We start from the raw sequence: 21,803 nt of genomic DNA, 5'->3' as shown, positions 1-21,803 counted from the left end.
GATCATGGCCCCCCAATCATCCCCTTCCACAGAATTGGCTCTATCACTGTGTCTCCACTCCACCAATAGCTGGTGTGTGGTGAGCGCACTGGCGCCGTTGTCCTGTGGCTGCCATCGCATCATCCAAGTGGATGCTGCACACTGGTGGTGGTGAGGAGAGACCCCCCCCCCCCTCATGATTGTGAAGCACTTTGGGTGTATGGCCATACACAATAAATGCGCTATATAAATACACATTACATTACATTACATTACATTACAATAACTCAACCAGTTGAGTTAAAATTTGGAATTTTAACAGTCAACTGATTTAACTGACACAGAACCACTGTATTAATATGCGTGCGTAATGTTGTTTTTTCGTCATAAATTTTATTTAGGCTACAACTCGATAATGTTGTTGTTGTTGTTTTCAAATCACCTCTCCGTGTCGTGTTTTTATATCCGTTTTATCATCCAAGACCATCTTTTAGAAGTGTTTGGATGTGGTTAAAATGTTTTGTACATAGTGGACACTGAGTGAAGCCTGCTGCATCTGCTGGACAGCCTCTACAGCACACAGAACTCCATATTCTGCTCCATCATCAACACATGATTTTCTGCTTGCACAGTTTACAACTGTCTACTTAGATTATATCAAAATAACCCATTGCATTGGATTAAATTATATAACCCAATGCATTGGGTTAAAATAACTCATAGTTGGGAAGGTGCTATAATAACCTATAGTGGGGTTTTATGTTGGAGTATTTCTGACCCAAATATTTAAACAGAGTGGTATTACTGTTGTTAGTACTACTAATAATTTAATAACTATGGCTGTAAACATATAACATACTTTTTAAAAATATATATTAAAAATGCTTTATTTCCATTACATTTTAGTTCCAGAAATTACATTTTTGTTCAAATAAATTAGGAATTACAAACATGAAGAAGCAGAACAAAGTAGACTTTGCACGGATATGGCGCAGGTAAAAACATCATATTTTAATAATGCATCTGGATTAGGGTTGGAGTTAGTGTAAGTTGACATTTATTTGCAATGTTTCTTCTTGTCATTTAAATGTCTGTTGAAGAAGCAGTATCAGCAGATATTAAGTCAACAAAATGTGCCATAGGGACCATCAAAATAAAGTCTTACCGATTCTTTATAGAGGACAAATAAATAAATGTTCCCTAAAGATCCTTTTACCAAAATGTAAAATGTTGTTTTAGGGACAAAAAAATAGATGATTCAGTGACTTTTTTTAGGAAAACAAAAGGGATGTACATTAAAAAATATCCATAACTTAGCAGTTTTACGTATTTTATGATTTATGTTTTTATTTTTCCCCATTTATTTCTGCTTTTGAGTTGCATTATGGGAGCTTGATCTTACTTCCAACAACTTTTAACCTTGAGAAGATTAAAAAAGTGACTTTTATGAAAATTTGTTATAAACAATAGTTTGCAGTGCTATATTGTGTGGGTTGGTGTTGTATATTACGCTACAGAAACCTTGTAATAAACTGCAGCACATTTACTGTTATTTTACTGACTTATTTCCCTGGATATTATTTCTTATCTGTTATATAATTTTTTTTCAAACTACTAAAATGTCAATAAAAGTCACTTTGTTTAAACGTTCTCTACTGAAAAAAAAAAAAAAAAAAAAACTGTTTAAACCAGTCTAGGCTGGTTGGCTGGTTTTAGCTGGTCGACCAGGCTGGTTTTAGAGGGGTTTCTCCCATTTCCAGGCTGGTTTTCAGCCATTTCCAGCCTGGTCTTAGCTGGTCAGGCTGGGAGATGACCAGCCAGCCTAGCCAGGTTGGGAGCCCAGTCAAAACCAGCTATGTCCAGCTTAAACCAGACTGGTCAAGCTGGTTTTAGCTGGATTTAGCTGGTCATTTTCCATCCTGATCAGCTAGGACCAGGCTGGAAATGGCTGAAAGCCAGCCTGGAAATGGCCAAACCCCCTCTAAAACCAGCCTGGTCAACCAGCTTAAACCAACCAACCAGCCTAGGCTGGTTTAAGCTGGATTTTTCAGCAGGGTTGGTTGAGTTGAATTTTCAACTATAAAAGTGGCCAGAGCAGAGATCAACATCCCATAATGCAATTCTCAACCGTAAATAAACACTTGCGAATCACAAAATACAGAAACTGTTACAGTAATTAACAGATATTTTTTACAGTCTATGTTTAAGAGCGTCCCACTGACATTCTGTATCAGTGTCACGCATGGCTGTACTGAGATCAGTGCACACAAAGCTGCCGCTGTGGTCCCGACTACAAAGGGAAGGAGAAAAGGACAGGATTAGTCCTCAAGCACAATAGAAGAAAGAAGATCTCCAGGAGGATCACGGGAATTACAGACAGCAGCATAATGTGGAGTGACAGAAAGAGGAAGCAGGAAAACTTCAACACGAGCGATTATTAAAGATCAGCAGATGATCAGGAGAAGAAAAGAGCTTTTCAGAGCAGTGGGAACAGGGGATTGATCAGACGTCGCACATGTTGGCTTAATGCTATCACGCTGTGAAAAAATGCCTAATATGTTTAAGTTAAATCAGGTTAAGTGTTTTTATTTTAAAGCATTTAAACTGACTTAAAACATTGAGTTATAATCCGTGTAGCTTAAAAAAGGTTGAAAAAAGTTTAAAATAAATTAAATTAACATGCATAATATTTAAATGAATTATAATCATAAATATGCTTAAATTAATATGTGTATGTATGTATGTATGTTTAGTTATACACATATAGTTAATGTGTATACATAATTTATTTTAAACAATTCATAAATGTTCAATATTTTAAAACGAAATATATGTACTTTTTTATTTTTTATTTCATGTATTTTATCAAACTTGCTTAAAACTTAAGTATTAAAAAAATGTTCAAATGTGTATTGAAGGTGTTACATACATATTTTTAAATGTAATAAATTCCAGTGATTCAAAACTAAATTTTGTTCAGCATCATTATTCCAGTCTTCAGTGTTTCAAAGTTTAGCATAGATGGATAGATAGATAGATAGATAGATGGATAGATAGATAGATAGATAGATAGATAGATAGATAGATAGATAGATAGATAGATAGATAGATAGATAGATAGATAGATAGATAGATAGATAGATAGATAGATAGATGTGCAGATGGATGGATGGATCAATGGAGACATGGAAATAGATGGGCGAATGGATGGATGGATGGATGCATAGATGTGCAGATGGATGGTGAATAGATGTGCACGGATGGATGGATGGATGGATAGATCAATGGATAAATGTACATTTAGATAGATGGATGGATGGATGGATGTATAGATTGATGGATAGATGTGCAGATGGATGGATGAATGGATATATCGATGGATAGATGTGCAGATGGATGGATGGATAAATGGATGGATGGATGGGTAAATGGATAGATCGGTGGATAGTTGTGCAAATGGATGGATGGATGAATAAATTTGCAGATGGATGGATGAATGATGGATGGATGGATAGAAAGTTCGGTGGATAGCTGGCAAATGGATGGATAAATGTGCAAATAGATGGACAAATGGATGGATGGATGTGCAAATGGATGGACGAATGATGGATGGATGAATAGATAGATCAGTGGATAGATGTGCAGATAGATGGATGGATTAATGGATAGCTATGCAAATGAATGGGTTAAATTGGTGGATGGATGTGCAGATAGATGGATGAATAGATGTGCAAATAGATGGATGAAAAAATGGATGGATAGATCAATAGATAGATGCGCAAATAGATGGATGAAAGGATGGATGGATAGATCAATAGATGGATGTGCAAATAGATGGATGAAAGGATGGATGGATAGATCAATAGATATATGTGCAAATAGATGGATGAAAGGATGGATGGATAGATCAATAGATGGATGTGCAAATAGATGGATGAAAGGATGGATGGATAGATCAATAGATGGATGTGCAAATAGATGGATGAAAGGATGGATGGATAGATCAATAGATGGATGTGCAAATAGATGGATGAAAGGATGGCTGGATAGATTGATGGATAGATGTACAGATAGATGAATGGATGGATAGATTGAAGGATGTGCAAATGGTTAGAGGAAGGATGGGATATATAGATCTGAATGGATGGACGGATGGAAGGAGGAAAGAATTCTGAACCTCAGCAAGGCTTCATTAAAATTGTGAAATATTATTAGTGCATAAAATTAATTGGACCAAGTTTGAACCATTAGGAATATTTAAAGATTCAACGTCTTCCACTGATTCAGAACTGACTTGTCAACATGATTATTTTAGTTAAAATTGAACAAATTGAAACACTTTTACTGGCGCTTTTGTTGAACTGAATGCATCCGTGCTGAAATGTAGTTTTTTTTTAAATGAAGTTGTAATTCATTTATTATTTTTAATCTGTCTGAGCCAACATTTTGAACACAATAAGAGTACAGCGCTAAAATGTACAAATAGTGACATTTTTTTTACTTGAATTGCAGATTTGAGATGTGTTCTCATCCTCTAAATCAGCGCAGTGTTTCAGAAGCAGCAGATATTAGAGATCTGACCGGTGATTTCTCCGTCCTCTGAATATTGACTCCTCCGTTAAGTGTTTTGCGTCGTCTCACCTCATGACACCCTCATATCTCCAGGCTTATTAAAAATCTCTTTCAAAGTCATAATCACGAGGTGTCAGTCACGCATTGATCTGTGATATTAATGCTTGAACTTTATTGGTGTGGGAGAAAACGCCGCTCTCAGGGCAGATCTGCTTAATGCGGCAGAATTATTAAGCTTTGTGGAGGATCTTCGCGTCTGGGGGGTTGAGGATTCACTCTGTGCTTCACTCTTACATTATTCATTCATTTTCCTTCGGCTTAGTCCCTTTGTTCATGAGGGGTCGCCACAGCGGAGTGAACCACTAACTTGTCCAGCATATGTTTTACACAGCGGATGCCCTTCCAGCTGCAACCCAGTACTGGGAAACACACACTCATTCACAAACATACACACACTAATTTACTTCAGTTCACCTATAGCGCATGTGTTTGGACAGTGGGGGAAACCGGAGCACCCGGAGGAAACCCATGCCAACACGGGGAGAACATGCAAACTCCACACAGAAACGCCATCAATTAAACAGATTAAAAAGTTAAACTCAAACACATTAGTTGAAACTTGATTGACTTAAGAAGCAAGTTAAAATAACATCAAAATATTTGTTTCTCATCCTCAGGCTGTTCGCCACCAAGTGCAGCGGGTGTCTGGAGAAGATCTCCCCTACGGAGTTAGTGATGCGCGCACTGGAGAGTGTGTATCACCTGAGCTGCTTCTGCTGCTGCGTGTGTGAGCGCCGGCTGTGCAAAGGAGATGAGTTTGTGCTGAAGGAAGGACAGCTGCTCTGCAAGACCGACTACGAGAGAGAGAAAGATCTCGCCAGCCCAGACCTCTCCGACTCCGGTGAGAACACCTTCATTTCACGAGTTCACACTCACAGATGTTTGACTGAATAGAATATGTGTATTTGGCATGCTGTCCAGGGAGAGAGCTTTGAGCTCGGGGAGACAGCCTAACTCGTGTTATTCCCCTTATCAGGATAAAGAGAGATAGGTAGGGATGGCTGACGTGAAACAGTGTCGAGATCCCGAAGCGCAAGTGTTTCGAAACACTGCACCGAAGCATGATTACTGTAAAACAATAATTAATATTTTTACAGTACTGTGATGGTTGGGTTTGGGTAAACGTTAATAAAATACAATAAATGGGAAATTTAATGAATAATATAAATAATTCTTGATAACTTCAGGCCACACCTGTGTCTGATCTAGCAACAGCCCTGTTTAAGACCAAAATAAGACATATTTATTTACTAAGTGTTTATTCGAATGTCAGACCAGTGTTGAAACAAAACGATACAAGAACAAAGCATCAATTCAATTCAATTCAGCTTTATTTGTATAGCGCTTTTATAATGTAGATTGTGTCAAAGCAGCTTCACATAAAGGGTCATAATAACTGGATCAGTGTAGTTCAGTTTTTAGTGTTTAAGTTCAGTTCAGTTTAGCTCAGTTCAGTGTGGTTTGAAGTCATTATTGAGAGTCCAAACACTGAAGAGCAAATTCATCGATGAGTAGCTTTTCAGATCCTGAACCATGCGAGCCAGTGGCGACAGCGGAGAGGGAAGAAAAAAAACCTTGGGAGAACCAGACTCAGTTTGGCACGACCATTTTAATTTCTCCGCTGGCCAAAAGTCTTGTGCAGAGCTGCAGTCTCAGCGGTGGAGCCTGAAAGCTGGCCTCAGCGAAGATTCGTCTGTCCCTGGAGCGTCACTGGAATCAGTCTCAGACTCTCCCCCATGACCACCACAGCAGCTGCTCAGGATACGGCCTGGTCCTGGATATGGACACCTTGGGATCATCTCGTCGCTGGTCTTGGATCCAATCAGTGACTCCGCATAATCTGAGGACCTCGGGATGAGTATCCCCAGGTGGAAATGAAATTAAAGAGAATAATTAGCGTAGCTGCTGTTCAAAGTGTATATAAGCAAGATGCAGAAGCCAATGTGGAACCCGCTAGGTGATGCATTGAGTGTATGCTTTACTAAACAGATCGGTCTTTAATCTAGTTTTGAACTGGGAGAGTGTGTCTGAGCCTCGGACGTTATCAGGAAGGCTATTCCAGAGTTTAGGAGCCATAAAGGAGAAGGCTCGACCTCCCTTACTCGACTTTGCTATTCTAAGTACTACCAGAAGACAGAAGGTTGGTTAGATAAACAGGAGCGAGATTATTTAGAGCTTTATAGGTAAGAAGTAATATTTTAAATTCAATGCGAAATTTAACAGGCAGCCAGTGTAAGGAGGGTAAAATTGGGGTGATATGATCATATTTTCTAGACCTGGTCAGAACTCTGGCTGCTGCATTTTGTACTAATTAAAGTTTGTAAATAGAGGATGCTGGGCAGCCAGCAAACAGAGCATTACAGTAATCCAGCCTAAAGTCATAAAAGCATGGACTAGCTTTTCTGCATCTGAGATGGATAGCATATTTCGTAATTTAGAGATATTTTTCAGATGAAAGAAAGCAGTTTTTGTGACAGGATATATGGTTTACCAACTGGTATTAAAGCATTTCAAAATAGCTGAATCAGCCTGGATTCGAACACACTATCCCCACATGGTAGTCAGAAACCTTAACCGCTCCACTAAATTTCTTGTAGGTTCATGTCTACAAAGTGGGGTTTTAATACCTCAATTTGCTCAACTGTTTTTTGCTAAAGTTGTTTCAGTGCAATACATAAAAATGACCACAAGGTGTCACCGTAGAGTGGGATTTCAAAACGTTTCGAAGCTTCGACACATTCGCTTCGACTGTTTCAGTGTTTCATGAAGCCTCGCTTTGCCCACCACTAGAGATAGGGTCCGAGCGCAGTGTGTAGCCTGGCTCCAGAACACTCCCCTCTCATATTTAAATAGGTATCTGGTTTATTAGTGTGGAGTTGGGGTGGTGAAGGGACGCTGAAGTCGAGAGAAACGGAGGTATGACGTGTTTGACTGTTTATAGAGGTTTGCTCTTGAGCTGATTGGATAAAAGAATGATTATGTGTGTGTGTGTGTGTGTGTGTGTGTGTGTGTGTGTGTGTGTGTGTGTGGGTGTGGGTGTGTGTGTGTGTGTGTGTGTGTGTGTGTGATGAATTAGCCTCGTCAAAGACTCATCGTGCTCCTCCCGAAATTTGTTTATAAAACATCACTCATTCATTATGCCTGTTGGAAAATAACACGGTCCATTGTTTAGTGTAAAGAAATTACAGACACATTTGCAGTTGAAGTCAAAATAATTTGCCCTTCTGTAAATTTTCATTTCTTTTTCAAATGTTTCTCAAATGATGTTTAACAGAGCAACGATTTTTTCACAGTATTTCCTACAATATTTTTTCCACTGGAGAAAGTCTGATTTGTTTTTTTTCGGCTAGATTCAAAGCAGTTTCTAATTTTTTAAACACGATTTTAAGGTCATATTTGCTTTCGATTGTCTACAGACCAAAACATCATTACACAATGGCTTGCCTAATTACCCTAAGTTGCCTAATTAACCTAGTAAAGTCTTTAAATGTCACTTTAAGCTGTATAGAAGTGTCTTTAAAAATATCTAGTCAAATATTATTTACTGTCATCATGGCAAAGAGAAAATAAATCAGTTATTAGAGATGAGTTATTAAAACTATTATGCTTAGAAATGTGAAAAATCCGTTAAACAGAAATGGGGAAAAAATATACAGGTGGGATGATAATTCAGCCATCACGCTGGCTCACTCACTCATCAGCACTGTCGCCTCACAGCAAGAAGGCTGCTGGTTCAAGTCCTGGCTGAGCCAGTTGTCATTTCTGTGAGGAGTTTGCATGTTCTCCCCGTGTTGGCGTGGGTTTCCTCCGGGTGCTCCAGGTACCCCCACAGTCCAAACATATGCGCTATAGGGGAATTGGGTAAACAAAATTGGCCTTGTGTGTTTGAGTGTGTGTGTGAATGCGAGAGTGTGTTTTCCAGGGCTGGGTTGCGGCTGAAAGGTCATCCGCACATATGCCAGAGTATTTGGGAGTAGGGTTGTGCCGATAGACGAAGCCATCGTCCATTGCGATGACCAATAAACTTCGCAATCCATCACCCACATTTACATTGATTTATAACTTATTATTTGCATATCTTAATAGCAATAACGGTCTTTGTTAAACGAGCTGTGTTTAATTTTACACATAGCTGCCGCTTGCACGGCTGACAGCACCGTGAGGATTAAATGAAGGATTATACAGCACCTCTCGCGCTTAAAATGTGTAGATTCAGTAGCAAACGCTGTTACCTGCAAACCCCGTCCCACAGACTTTACAGTGAATGGCTTTAGTTATTTTCATAGCGGACTTGAAGTCACTGAAAGTCTTCTATCCACTCTTGGAAAAGTTTAAAGAAGAGATTAAAATTCAGCACATGATCACTAATAAAACGTGCCATTATTAGTAACTTTAGGTGTTTTCTAAAACAAAATCTGTCAGTGCTGTTTTCATTCTCTCATCTTCAGCGCTTCACATTTTCGCGGTTGTTGTTGAGTGATTGACAGCTGATATTAACCAATCATTAGTGTTCAGTTAGAGCAGTGGGCCAATAAGAAAAGCACAAAGGCGGGGCAAACATTGCAGGCTTTTTTTTTACTTCAGCAAGTTCACATAACAACTGTTTATCCAGCCTGATCTCACGAGAAAATGTAAGTATTTTACGTTTTGCCAGTTTAGTGGCTAATTCGTACGATTTCAGTCGTACGAAATGATACGATTTTAAAAAGGAGGCGTGGCACCTAACCCCACCCCTAACCCCAACCGTCATTGGGGGATAAGCAAATCGTACTAAATTGTACGAATTAGATCGTACGAATTCATACGAATTAGCCACTAAATGAAAAAGTTACGAATTGCCGTGAGATTGTGTTGGTTTATCTGTTCCTGTTTGGCGTTTTTAGGTGCAAAGATGCATTCTGCAAGAATGTCTCCTAAATCGCACAAATGCTTCCACATATATATTTTAGGTCGCATAGAAAAAATTTCCAAAACGGTCCAGCCCTAACATCTTTACTTGTTATAATTTTCTCATAATAATAATAATAAAATAAGGAACTTATCATCAATCACAATACAAATTACAGTGAACTCCAAACAAACTCTCGTCTCCTCCACCAGCTGTGGGAAAAGCCATTATAACGACGACACAGATCATTCTGCCTATTCTTGCCAGAGTCCCACGGAAAAAAAGTGGTTGACAGGTGGTAATTTGTGTGTAACGTTGTTTATTTATGGTTTGGTTATGGGGATAGCATAGACCATGTGTGTCAGCTAGTAAAAACGGTAGGCTACAAATAATTCAAGAGTTCACACTTAGATATTGCTTGACAACTGTTAGCAGGTTTGGCATGCTGTCCCCCGGAGAGAACCCTGCGCTCGGAGATAGTTGAGCCCAGGGCTCTCGCCAGGTCCATAGAGCATGTGAGGGGAGTACGAGATCAGATGGTTCTCGAGAGCTCCCCTAGTAAAGGAGGAAAAAGGGGTGGATGGGGGGTTTCTTCAGAAAACGAAGATAAGGGAGTAAATCTAGCTAGGCTACTTATAGTGAGTTACGATAGATCTGATTGGTTAACTAATGAGTGTAGATGGGAGGCCAGCTGCAGTCAATCATATCACGTGCTCCTCTCAAAATTAGTTTAAAAAACTTCACTTAATTTGTTATGAATTAATTGATATGTAACAACCACCTCCATCCTCACCTATGATGACGATGACCAAATTGGTCAACATTGCCCAACCCTATTTGGGAGTTCATTCCACTGTGGCAACCCCTGATAAATAAGGGACTAAGGTGAAGAAAAATGAGTAAATAAATGTTTGTAAATGTAAATTGATATTTTAAACTGATGTTGTACAGAAAAATGTAAAAATAATTTCAAGATCATTAAAGATACTTCAGAATGAATCGTTCTGTCGGCTCTCCCTTTGGAACATATTTGATTGCATGAAAGGCAATGTACAAATGCAATTGTTGTTTCTGTAGACAAAAGTGAGGATGAAGATCTGGATGTGAAGCCGGAGAAAGGCGCTGGCGGTCAGGGAAAAGGCAGTGATGACAGCAAAGACCCTCGCAGACCCAAAAGACCCCGAACCATCCTCACCACACAGCAGAGACGTGCATTTAAGGCCTCCTTCGAGGTCTCGTCCAAACCGTGCAGAAAGGTGAACTTCTCCACACTTCTTGCACAAAAATAGAGGATCAATGTTTAATGACAACATATGGTTTAACTTGATATAATAAGTAATCACATTTCAACTGAAGTCATACAAGCTGGCCACCTATTATGCAAAAATCACTTTTATAAGGATATTGAACACAGTTGTGTGGCAGCAGTGTGTGAATATAACCAGCTTATAATGGTTAAAATGCATTACTAAAAATGTTTTAGAATCAGACTTGATAAAAACAGTCTGCAGAAACACGTTGATTGACATTCTCTCTTTGTACGCGTCATCAGAGGGGAAAAGCCCCGCCCACTAGTGACTATCTCTTCCTCATTAGCATAGGACGTTAGTATATTTTTAAATCTGCCACTATGCTGACACACAGGCATAGGTAGCTCTGCCCACTTTTAAAAAGAGTAAAATCTCATTTTTAATTTAAAGCGACAGTCACCAAAACACCACAATTAGGATAATTAGGATAGATTCAGAGAGTTTTAAAACATTATTTGCGTGGTATTTTGAGGTGAAACTTCACACACACACATCGGAGACTTATTCAGGTTTTCAGCTTTCTTCAAAAATGTTTTCTTTTGTATTTAAGAGAAGAAAGAAATTCATAAAGATATGTACAAATTTGAGGGAGAGTAATTAGGGAGAACAATTAGATTTTTGGGTGAACTGTCTCTTTAATAATGCATTAGTAAATATTGAACTGTGATTACTAAATTCTGTACAAGATTGTTCATATTTCATGTTATAAAATATATGAACTACCATTAATGAATTAACTATTTATATTATTATTTTATTATTATTATATTATTATTATTATTATTATTATTATTATTATTATTATTATTATTATTATTATTATTGTATTGTTATTATTATTATTATTATTAATATATTATTATTATTGTTGTTGTTTTATTGTTATTATTATTATTGTATTATTATTATTGTTTTTGTATTAATATTATTATTATTATTATTATTATTATTAATAATAATAATATATTATTATTGTTGTTGTTTTATTGTTATTATTATTATTGTATTATTATTATTGTTGTTGTATTAATATTATTATTATTAATATTTTATTATTATTGTATGTATATTTTGTTATTATTATTGTTATTATTATTATTTTATTGTTATTATTATTATCATTATTGTATTATTATTATTATTTATTTATTATTATTATTATTATTAATATTTTATTATTATTATTGTTTTATTGTTATCATAATATTATTAATATTTTGTTATTATTTGTATATATTTTTTGTTATTATTATTGTTATTTTTATTATTTTATTGTTATTATTATTATTGTTGTATTATTATTATTATTATTATTATTAATATTTTATTATTATTATTCTTATGTATATTTTTGTTATTATTCATTCATTTTCTTGTCGGCTTAGTCCCTTTATTAATCCGGGGTTGCCACAGCGGAATGAACCGCCAACTTTTCCAGCAAGTTTTTAAACAGCGGATGCCCTTCCAGCCGCAACCCATCTCTTGTTTCTAGTCCAAATATCAAAACCATCTTTAATCAAGAAGCTTATTTAGATAACCAAAAAAAAAGTCATGTTTTCAGAAATAATGAGTCAAAATTAAGTGAGTTTTTCTTTAAAAGAAGCAAAGTAATCTGCCATTGGGATAAGCAAAAGAATATTTAATTTACACCATTGACAGATTAAAAGACAGTTGCTATTGAGACAAGACATTACCTTGATATGAATTGAAGTAATTTTATATATTGAAGAAAATTATCTTTTTTATAGCTCAACTGCTTTAACTCATGAATTTTGCATCCTCTAATGTTGATGAACTACAGATGAAGTCAGAATTATTCACACTTCTCTGTGTTTTTTTTTTTCTCCCAAGTGATGTTTAACAAACTCAGGATTTTTTCACAGTATTTACTATAATATTTTTCTTTTGGAGGAAGTCTTATTTGTTTGGTTTCACCTAGAATAAAAGCAGTTTCAATTTTTTAAAACCATTTTAAGGTCAAAATTTTTGCCCCCTTAAGCAATATTTGTTTTGGATTGTGTACAGAATAAACCACTGTTACACACAATGACTTGCCTAATTACCCTAACTGTACCCTAATTGACCAAGTTAAGCCTTTAAATGTCACTTTAAGCTGAATACAATTATCTAGAAAAAATATCTAGTCAAAAATTATTTAGTCAAAGATAAATTAAATCCGTTATTAGAAATGAGTTAAAACTTTTACATTTAGAAATGTGTTGAAAAAAAATCTCTCTGTTAAACAGAAATTGGGGGAAAATATAAATAATAATAATAAGAATTCAAATTTACCAGGAGGGCTAATGACTTCAACTGTATGTAATGCATTTGGCATAGTACAGTTGTGTAATGTGTGTGGTGTGTTTGTGTGTGTTATTCAAGGTGAGAGAGACTCTGGCTGCTGAGACGGGTTTGAGTGTTCGAGTCGTGCAGGTGTGGTTTCAGAACCAGAGAGCAAAGGTGAGCACATACACAGATTCACACCCAATTATCATCATCTGGAAATTTTAAAAGGCAGCATTATTTTTTCATGCATAAAGACTCAGACACTGTAAATATATGTGAGGATATAGTTTGTATATTTTTCTGTTTGCAATTTCTATTAACATTGCACTGTTACAGTAGATGCATTGCTTATTTACATAACATAATAAATTAATTAAATAATTTATCATTTTATTTATTTTAATTAAAATTTTCTATACATACAAAAAGTCAATGTCTATATATACAAAATGTCTAATTTAGGTTTAGTTAAAATTAACTGGTCTAAAAAGAATAAATAAATAAATTAATTAATTAATTAATAAATAAATAAATATATAAATAAATAAATAAATAAATAAAACTGAAATAAAAATAAAATAAACCTAAACAGTAATATGAAACTTAAAAACAAACAAAAAAGACGAAAGCACATGACACAAGTACAAAATAATTACATCAAAATACAATGAAAGCTTGGAAAAGTACCAATAATTAAAAATAAATATAACAAAAGCATACAATTAAATAGAAGTAAAAGCTAAAATGCAAAAAAATAGCATACAAAATAAATAATGTATTATAAGTAATTCTAAAATAACGCTGAATGGCTGTCACGAGGCACTAGTGTCTTCAGTAACTCTTTCATTTTTCCTCTTAGTCATTTATGATGTTCAACATGCTTTAATAATTTTCTTTTGTTCCTGCTCAGATGAAGAAATTAGCACGCCGACAACAGCAGCAACAGGAGCAGCAGAACTCTCAGAGACTCGGACAAGGTACAAACACACACACACACACACAAACACCAGGGCCGGATTAACCAATGGGCATTATGGGCACAGGCCCGGGGGGGGGTGCCGATTTTTGTAGTGTCTTTTTAGGCTAAGTGCAAATAGCGCACCTCGTTGGAATACATAGATATGTACACTAGTTGAGTGATTCCCGCCCATCACCGTTTGATTGACAGAGATAACATAACTAAAGAGAGCAACAAACATTAGTGTGAGTGGCGTAGCTTGTAAAGCGCATGACAACATGTTTTGATGCGATTGATCATGAACCCGACGTCTGATGAACTCATTCTTGTTTTTTTTCCCACTACATATCAGATTTTACCTACTCTTCATCACAAGGAAGACAAGTAGGAATCATTAATAAGTGTGTTTATTATGGAAGACTGAGGGTGCTTTGACACCTACACTTTTGTTTCGGAACGTGTCTCGTTTGCCCAGTTAGCGCGGTTCGTTTGGCATATGTGAACAGGGTAATCGCGCTCTGTTCCGCGACAAAGTAATCGCTCCGAGATCGCTTGAATGAGGTGGTCTCGGCTCGATTGAAACGAACCCTGGAGCGGTTCGATTACAGTGAGAAAGCGATCCGATCCGAGTGCGGTTATATCACAGTATATGTGTATTACATATTTTTATGAAGAGAGAATTATGAGTAGGGCGAGAAATTTTGCGAGTCTCCGGATGCCCGCAAACGAGTGATGATCTCCCGGTAATCTCGAGTCTCCCTCCCGGTCCTCAAATAGGCTATGTCGTGCACCCTCCTCACCCCTCCCCACCGCATCTCTCCTCTGACACGTCGCGCGCGCGCACCCTGTCAATCACCACCAAACCACCACCTCTCCTGAAAGCTTAGCGGGACGCTGCAAAATAAACCCTGACACTCTGACCAATGTGAGGAGAGTTTACTCGCACGTGACTTGTTTTAGCTCTTTTGGTCCGATTAGAAACTTTGCAATGTGAAAGTGAACCGCTCCAAGAGCAAAGAGCAACAATGTAACATTTGTAATCTCTGTTTCGGAACAACTGAATCAATTCACAGGTGTGAAAGCACCCTCAGATTCATAGAACTGGATTGGAGAGGTGTTATATCCAAATCATTTGCATTATAAGAAGTTTTCAAAGCGTGCTTTAAATGCTTTAAAAATAAGTTAAATATTTGTAGACTAGAATATATATGTACTGTATTTCATTTAGCTTAAAAATGCGGGCAATGCATTATAGATAAATTTTATTTAACAAATATTATATTGATCTTATTTTTTTAATTCAACTATAGGGGTGTGGCTTGGTAGGGGGCCTACAAGTCATTGTGCCCAGGGACCTCTGAATTCTTAATCCGGGCCTGACAAACACACACTATTAACAATGTCCTGCATGTAGAATCTACAGTTTGCCAGTAACCTGCTGTATATGTGTTACAGCAAAAATACTGTATTTAAATGGCTAGCACCATTTATCTTGCTGCATGTATTGGAGTAATGTATATATTGACTAAACATTGCAGTCATTTTCACAATGCAACTTTAAAACCCCGTAATATACCACATAACTGTCCTACAGTTAAATACAGTTCATATTACAGTTAAATACTGTCTAATTTAACAAAAATCTGTGCAAAAGCAGTGCACATTCACAATGTTTGACCAATGAAAGCCATATATGTTAGAAAAATGCTTTGAAAATGTAAAAAAAAAAAAAAAAAATCACTAATAAACTGTGGGCAAATCGACTACCCTTTCATTATGTTCAGGGCTGTTTTTGCCCCATTGACTGCCGTTTTAATGACCTTTTTTAAATGTAAAGCCATGGCAGCATATAATCATGCAATGTTGATTGTTGCTGGTTTTACCTGTTGAAAAGAGGTACAACTTGTAAGTTTTGTCCCATCTTATATTAAGTGGCCTTAACTAATATATACTTACACTGAAGTTATTTTGTACTTATAATGTAAATACATTTTGACTTGTGCTTATACTTGATTAAATACCAGTGGTGTAAAGTAACTAATTACAAATACTCACATTACTGTAATTGAGTAGTTTTTCTCAGAAATTGTAATTTACTAAGTAGTTTTATAAATGTGTACTTTTACTTTTCCTTAAGTACATTTTAGTGGAGTATCAGTACTTTTTACCCACTACTTTCCTTTAACCTGCAGTCACCACTCTATTTCTTTCTTGTCTTTGGTGATTGGCTAAAGTAGAAAAATCAGTCCTGTGATTCCTGTCCAATCAAATCGCACATAGAAAGTAAATCACATGATACTGAACAACATCAACACATGGGCGCTTTATAAATGCAGCAAACCTTTTAGAAGCATTAACAATGTCCAAGAAGATGTTTAAAATATTCACACACATTGACGCTCAGTCTTTTAATAGACTGGATGTCACTGATGAGAAAATAGATGTCGACTGTAAAAAAAAAAAAAACGATTTTGACTGTATGATGACTGAAATCACCAAACAGCCTCCTTAAACAACCACTAAATGGAACGAATGAAAAATGGAATCAAGGACCGAACGAAAGAAGGACTGAACTAATGAAGGAAGGAAGGACCAAATAAATGAAGGAAGGACTGAACAAACTAAGGAAGGAAGGAACGAACAAAGGACCTATTGAGGGAAGGATCAAAATTATGAATGAAAGAACGAATGAACGAGCGAACAAATGAAGGGAGGAATGAAGGAAGGACCCAAGGAATGAAGGAAGGAATGAACAAATGAATGAAGGAAGGAAAGAACAAGGGGCCTAGTGAAGAATGGAACAAAAATAAAAACAAACGAACGAACAAAAGACCAAATGAAGTAAGGATTCAAGGAAGAGCTGAACAAACTAAGAAAGGAACGAACGAATGAACAAAGGACCAAATGAAGGAAGGAACAAAAATATATATGAGCGAACAAATGAAGGGAGGACCGAATGAATGAAGGAACAAACAAATTAAAGAATGAAAGAAGGACAGAACAAACAAACAATGAAAGAAAGTTGGAAGGAACAAATGAATATAGGAAGATTACTGCACTACAGAATGTTACGTTTACACATCACTGCACAAACTGCATGTAAATGCAAAACGGCTTTTTATGGCGTAATACTCACTAATCACTACTCATGAGTACTTTTTTAAAATGCCTACTTTTTACTTATACTTTGAGAAATATTTACAACATATACTTTTACTCTACTTGCACTACATTTTTGTGCAAATAATGGTACTTTTACTTGAGTATGATGTTTCAGTACTCTTTTCACTACTGTTAAATACCCGCAGGTAATTACATCTGGGATTCATTTCTGTAATTACATTTATAATTACACTGTGTGTGTGTCATGACTCGGCTAACGGGTGTTTTTTCTGCAGATGTGATGTCCAGCCGGATGGAGAATCTGATGAGCTCTTACACACCGCTCGCTCCTCCTCCTCCGCATGCGTTGGTATCTATGGAGAGCAGCGGATACAGCACAGACCCCTTCCAGCAAGGCCTCACGCCGCCGCAGATGCCCGGAGACCACATGAACCCATATGGTGAGCCCTGTGTGAAGATCACGCACACACTTAGAGTACACTGTTAAAAAAAACAAGTGTTAATTAGGAGTTTGGGTATTTTGTGATTCACAAGTGTTTTTTAATCGGATTATGGGATGTTAATCTCTGCTCTGTCGACTTTTAATGTTGAAAATTCCACTCTACAGTTTAACAAAGTGACTTTTACTGACATTTTTGTAGTTTGAGGTAATACAGTTGAAGTCAGAATTATTAGCCCCCCTGAATTATTAGACCGCTTGTTTGTTTTTTCCCCCAATTTCTGTTTAACGGAGGGAAGATTTCTTTAACACATTTCTAAACATAACAGTTTTAATAACTCATCTCTAATAACTGATTTATTTTATCTTTGCCATGATGACAGTAAATAATATTTGACTATATATTTTTCAAGACACTTCTATACAGCTTAAAGTGACATTTAAAGACTTAACTGGGTTAATTAGGTGAACTAGGCAGGTTAGGGTAATTAGGCAAGTTATTTTATAGCGATGGTTTGCTCTGTTGGTTATCAAGAAAAAATATAGCTTAAAGGGGCTAATAATATTGTCCGAAAAATGGTGTTTAAAAAATTAAAAACTGCTTTTAATGTAGGTGAAATCAAACAAATAAGACTTTTTCCAGAAGACAAAATATTATCAGACATACTGTGAAAATGTCCTCGCTCTGTTACACACCATATGGAAATATATAAAAAAAAAGAAGAAAAAAATTCAAAGGGGGCTAATAATTCTGACTTCAACTGTATAGTGTATAAGAATTAGTATCTAGAGAAATAAGTTTGTAAAATAACAGAAAATGTGCTGCAGTTTATCACAAGGTTTTTGCAGTGTAATATACAACTCCAACACGGACAATATATCACTGCACACTATTAAAAATGTTCATAAAAGTCCCCTTTGCAAGGTTTTCAAAGCCAAGAGGCAACAAAAAAAGCAGATACAGTACAAAGCAGCAGGGACACAAAACAATAACAATATCACAAATGCAGATAATAACATATAAAACCAACTAAACACTAAAAGCAAACACAGTGATCCTGTACTGTTGACTGGATTGAATTCTCAAAAGATGATAGTGGAATAAAAGTGTTGAGCTTTATAGACTGCTGCAGATGATTCCAAGCATCAGCAGCAGAAAAACTGAAAGAGTAGCGACCAAATGAAGTGCGAACTTTGGGTATACAAAGGCTAATAAAACCAGGGGTTTTCAACTGGGGTCTGCGGACCCCTGGTGGGCCGCAAGAGAGTGCTAGGGTGTCCGCGAAAAACTTGGCAGAAACAAAAAATTATTTTAATGAGATATTTTTTTTCCAATCCTAAAATGATTAATGTCTATAAATTATTAATCTATATATAGTTTTATGATTTATATAAGTGGATGCTTAATTGAAATGTGTTTATCCCAAAATACTTTACACTTTTTAGGGTTTTGCATACCGTTCAGTGGAGCAATTAGCGGCTGTTAGTGCAGTACAGATGGTGGAAAGATTTTTAAAGAATCCTGCTCCCACAAGCAGATTATGCACATCTGACTTGGCGAGCGTTAAGGCGAAAACCAGAAAAAATGACAAATCTTACATTGCGTTTGGTTTTACCTGCATGTTAAAGCAGGGAGTCGATAGACCCCGGTGTGTTCTTTGTCAAGATATTCTCTTTAATGAATGCATGAAACCATCCAAGCTCAAGCGCCATCTACAGCAGAAACATCCCAATGAGGCAGAAAAATCGACGGACTATTTCTAACATCAGGAGCTGTGTTTGGCCGGACAGGCTAATATTTTTCGGCAGCAAGCATTAGTCCCTGAGAGATGTTTAAAAGCGTCATATTTGGCATCACTCCACATCGCGATTGCTAAGAAGCCGCACACAGTTGGCGAAGCATTGTTATTACCAGCTACCAAAGACATCGTCAAAGAGTTATTTGGAGAGGAAGCGGCACGAAAGGTAGATTGTGTGCCTTTGTCAGACAACACAGTAAGCTGATGCACAAATTCAATGTAAATATTTTAGGTAAATATTTATGTAAATATTTTAAATATTTATTTATGTAAATATTTATGTAAATATTTTAAATATTTTATATTCACACTTTACAATAAGGTTCATAAGTTAATGTTAATTAATGCATTTACTAACATGAACAAACAATAAACCATACATTTACTACAGTATTTATTCATTTTAATAAACGTTAGTTAATAAAAATACAGTAGTTCATTGTTAGTTCATGTTAACTCATGGTGCATTAACTAATGTTAACAAACATAGACTTGAATGTTAATATTGCATTAGTAAATGTTCAATTATGATTAATAAATACGGTACATGTGTTGTTTATGATTAGTTCATGTTAGTAAATGCATTAACTAATGAACCTTATTGTAAAGTGTTACCATATCATGCAGTTTTCCATAAATACAAGATAGAGGAAAAAAACACCAGAAATTACAAATGTTACAAATGTCCAGGTTTACCTTTTCATCTACCAGTGCCTTATTTAGAAAAGCTCTCTTGTTCAGTTAACGTAAATATTTCCTTTTTTTTTTTTTTTTTTTTTTTTTACGAAATATAAAAATTGAAAATAATTTTTGGCTATAGTGAGTTGCCAATTAATAAAATAAATAGTTTTGAAAGCAACACCATTTTGCATGCCTGTGAAATATGAACTATAGTACCTTCACGTTATAAAGAATTTTAGTTTACATTCTTATTCTTGTAATACATAAATGCCTTTAAACTTTAGGCAAAGGGGTCCCCTGCAATCAGTCATCATATATGGGGGTCCCTGAGATTAAAAAGTTTGAAAACCCCTTAATAAAACTACTAGAGCACAGATTTCGACGTGTTTCCTGAATGTTAAGAAATGATTGTAAATATAGTGGATTTTTTCCAATTGAGAGTTTTATAAGACAACAGAAACAGTGAATTTGTCGACATGATTGAAGAGATTTTTTTTATACCTGTTTGCTTTGAAACGTGCTTTTTTCCCTTTGGTTCATATTTCATGAAGCTTTAATGAAGACTTTTAAATGTTTATGGAAGAAATGAATGGAAAAATGGCACCAACGCTGCATTAATGCGTTCTAATGAAAAAGGTGGAAAAAAAGTCAATCAATATCAAATGATATGCACAAAACTGGACGATGATGCCAAACACATAAAAACAGGTCATCTTGCACTTTAAAATTAGCAATTTTCTGTATTTTATTATTATATTAATTATTATTTTTTATTTATTTATGCTTTTGAGTTGCATTTTGAACTTTCTTCCAACAACTTTTAACCTTGAGAAGTTGTAAAAAGTGACTTTCATGAACATTATTAATAGTTTAAGTGATATATTGTCTGTGTTGGTGTTGTGTATTACATTACAAAAACTTTCCAATAAACTACCAGTACATTTTCTGTCATTTTTACAAACTTATTTCTCTATATTTTATTTCTTATATTATTTCAAACTACTAAAATGTCAATAAAAGTTACTGTATTAAACTGTAGAGTTGAATTTGTAACATTAAAAGTGAACAGAGCAGAGATCAACATCCCATAATACAATTCACACCCAGAAATAAACACTTGTGAATGACAAAATACCAAAACTCCTAACTAACAGATATTATTGTAGTGTGTATCCTCTTTTCTCTGAAGTGATTTGACCAAAACTAAATACACACACACACACAAACACACACACACACACACACACACACACACACACACACACACACACACACACACACACACACACACACACACACACACACACACACACACACACACACACACACACACACACACGTCCTATTAAGTTTCTCAGGAATGCAATTGAGCAGAAGTCTCTGCTAATGCTGCATTTGGGCTCAATAAAAATAAATGTGCCATTAAACTGTCTTCACCCTTATGTAACAGTGTCAATTAGTTTTTGAGGAGCCTATAAAATTACACGCAGTGAAAGTGATTGTGTATCTGCTGCTGGATTGCACAATGATCACTGCAATCTGTCCCGCTGAGACCTGACGCAAATCACTAGTTTGTGCTCTTTTATATAAGCTTTGAAAAGCAGCCCAGAGTCTTATTTCTGCTGCTGGTTGATCATACTTTTATGGCTTACAGTAAATGGTGTCCTCCAGGACTGAACAAACTCCTGGAGCAAACTTATTATAGCAA

The 21,803-nt window shown here is 35.9% G+C and overlaps 2 protein-coding genes across 6 annotated transcripts in view; both read left to right on the top strand.

Moving 5' to 3' along the window:
* Window positions 1-21,803, top strand: part of mvb12ba (multivesicular body subunit 12Ba) — a 323,521-nt gene that overhangs the window by 188,232 nt on the left and 113,486 nt on the right. The gene's annotated exons all lie outside the window — the stretch shown is intronic.
* The window catches only part of lmx1ba (LIM homeobox transcription factor 1, beta a), a 118,205-nt gene that overhangs the window by 92,198 nt on the left and 4,204 nt on the right, over window positions 1-21,803 (top strand). For all 5 annotated transcript variants that reach the window (XR_015490256.1, XR_015490254.1, XR_015490255.1 and 2 more), the window contains exons 3-7: window positions 5,229-5,452; window positions 10,577-10,755; window positions 13,192-13,269; window positions 14,006-14,072; window positions 17,452-17,616. Coding sequence is in view for 2 of the 5 variants with exons in the window: in NM_001025168.2 (NP_001020339.1) it covers window positions 5,229-5,452; window positions 10,577-10,755; window positions 13,192-13,269; window positions 14,006-14,072; window positions 17,452-17,616 (713 nt within the window). In the remaining 3 variants the exon portion in view is untranslated. The remainder of the gene's footprint in view (window positions 1-5,228; window positions 5,453-10,576; window positions 10,756-13,191; window positions 13,270-14,005; window positions 14,073-17,451; window positions 17,617-21,803) is intronic.

The sequence above is a fragment of the Danio rerio genome, chromosome 5 (genome assembly GCF_052040795.2).
Source record: "Danio rerio strain M-AB ecotype USA chromosome 5, GRCz13ab, whole genome shotgun sequence".
NCBI lineage: Eukaryota > Metazoa > Chordata > Actinopteri > Cypriniformes > Danionidae > Danio > Danio rerio.
The sequence above is the reverse complement of the archived record's forward strand: the minus strand, read 5'-3'. Positions and strand labels throughout refer to the sequence as shown.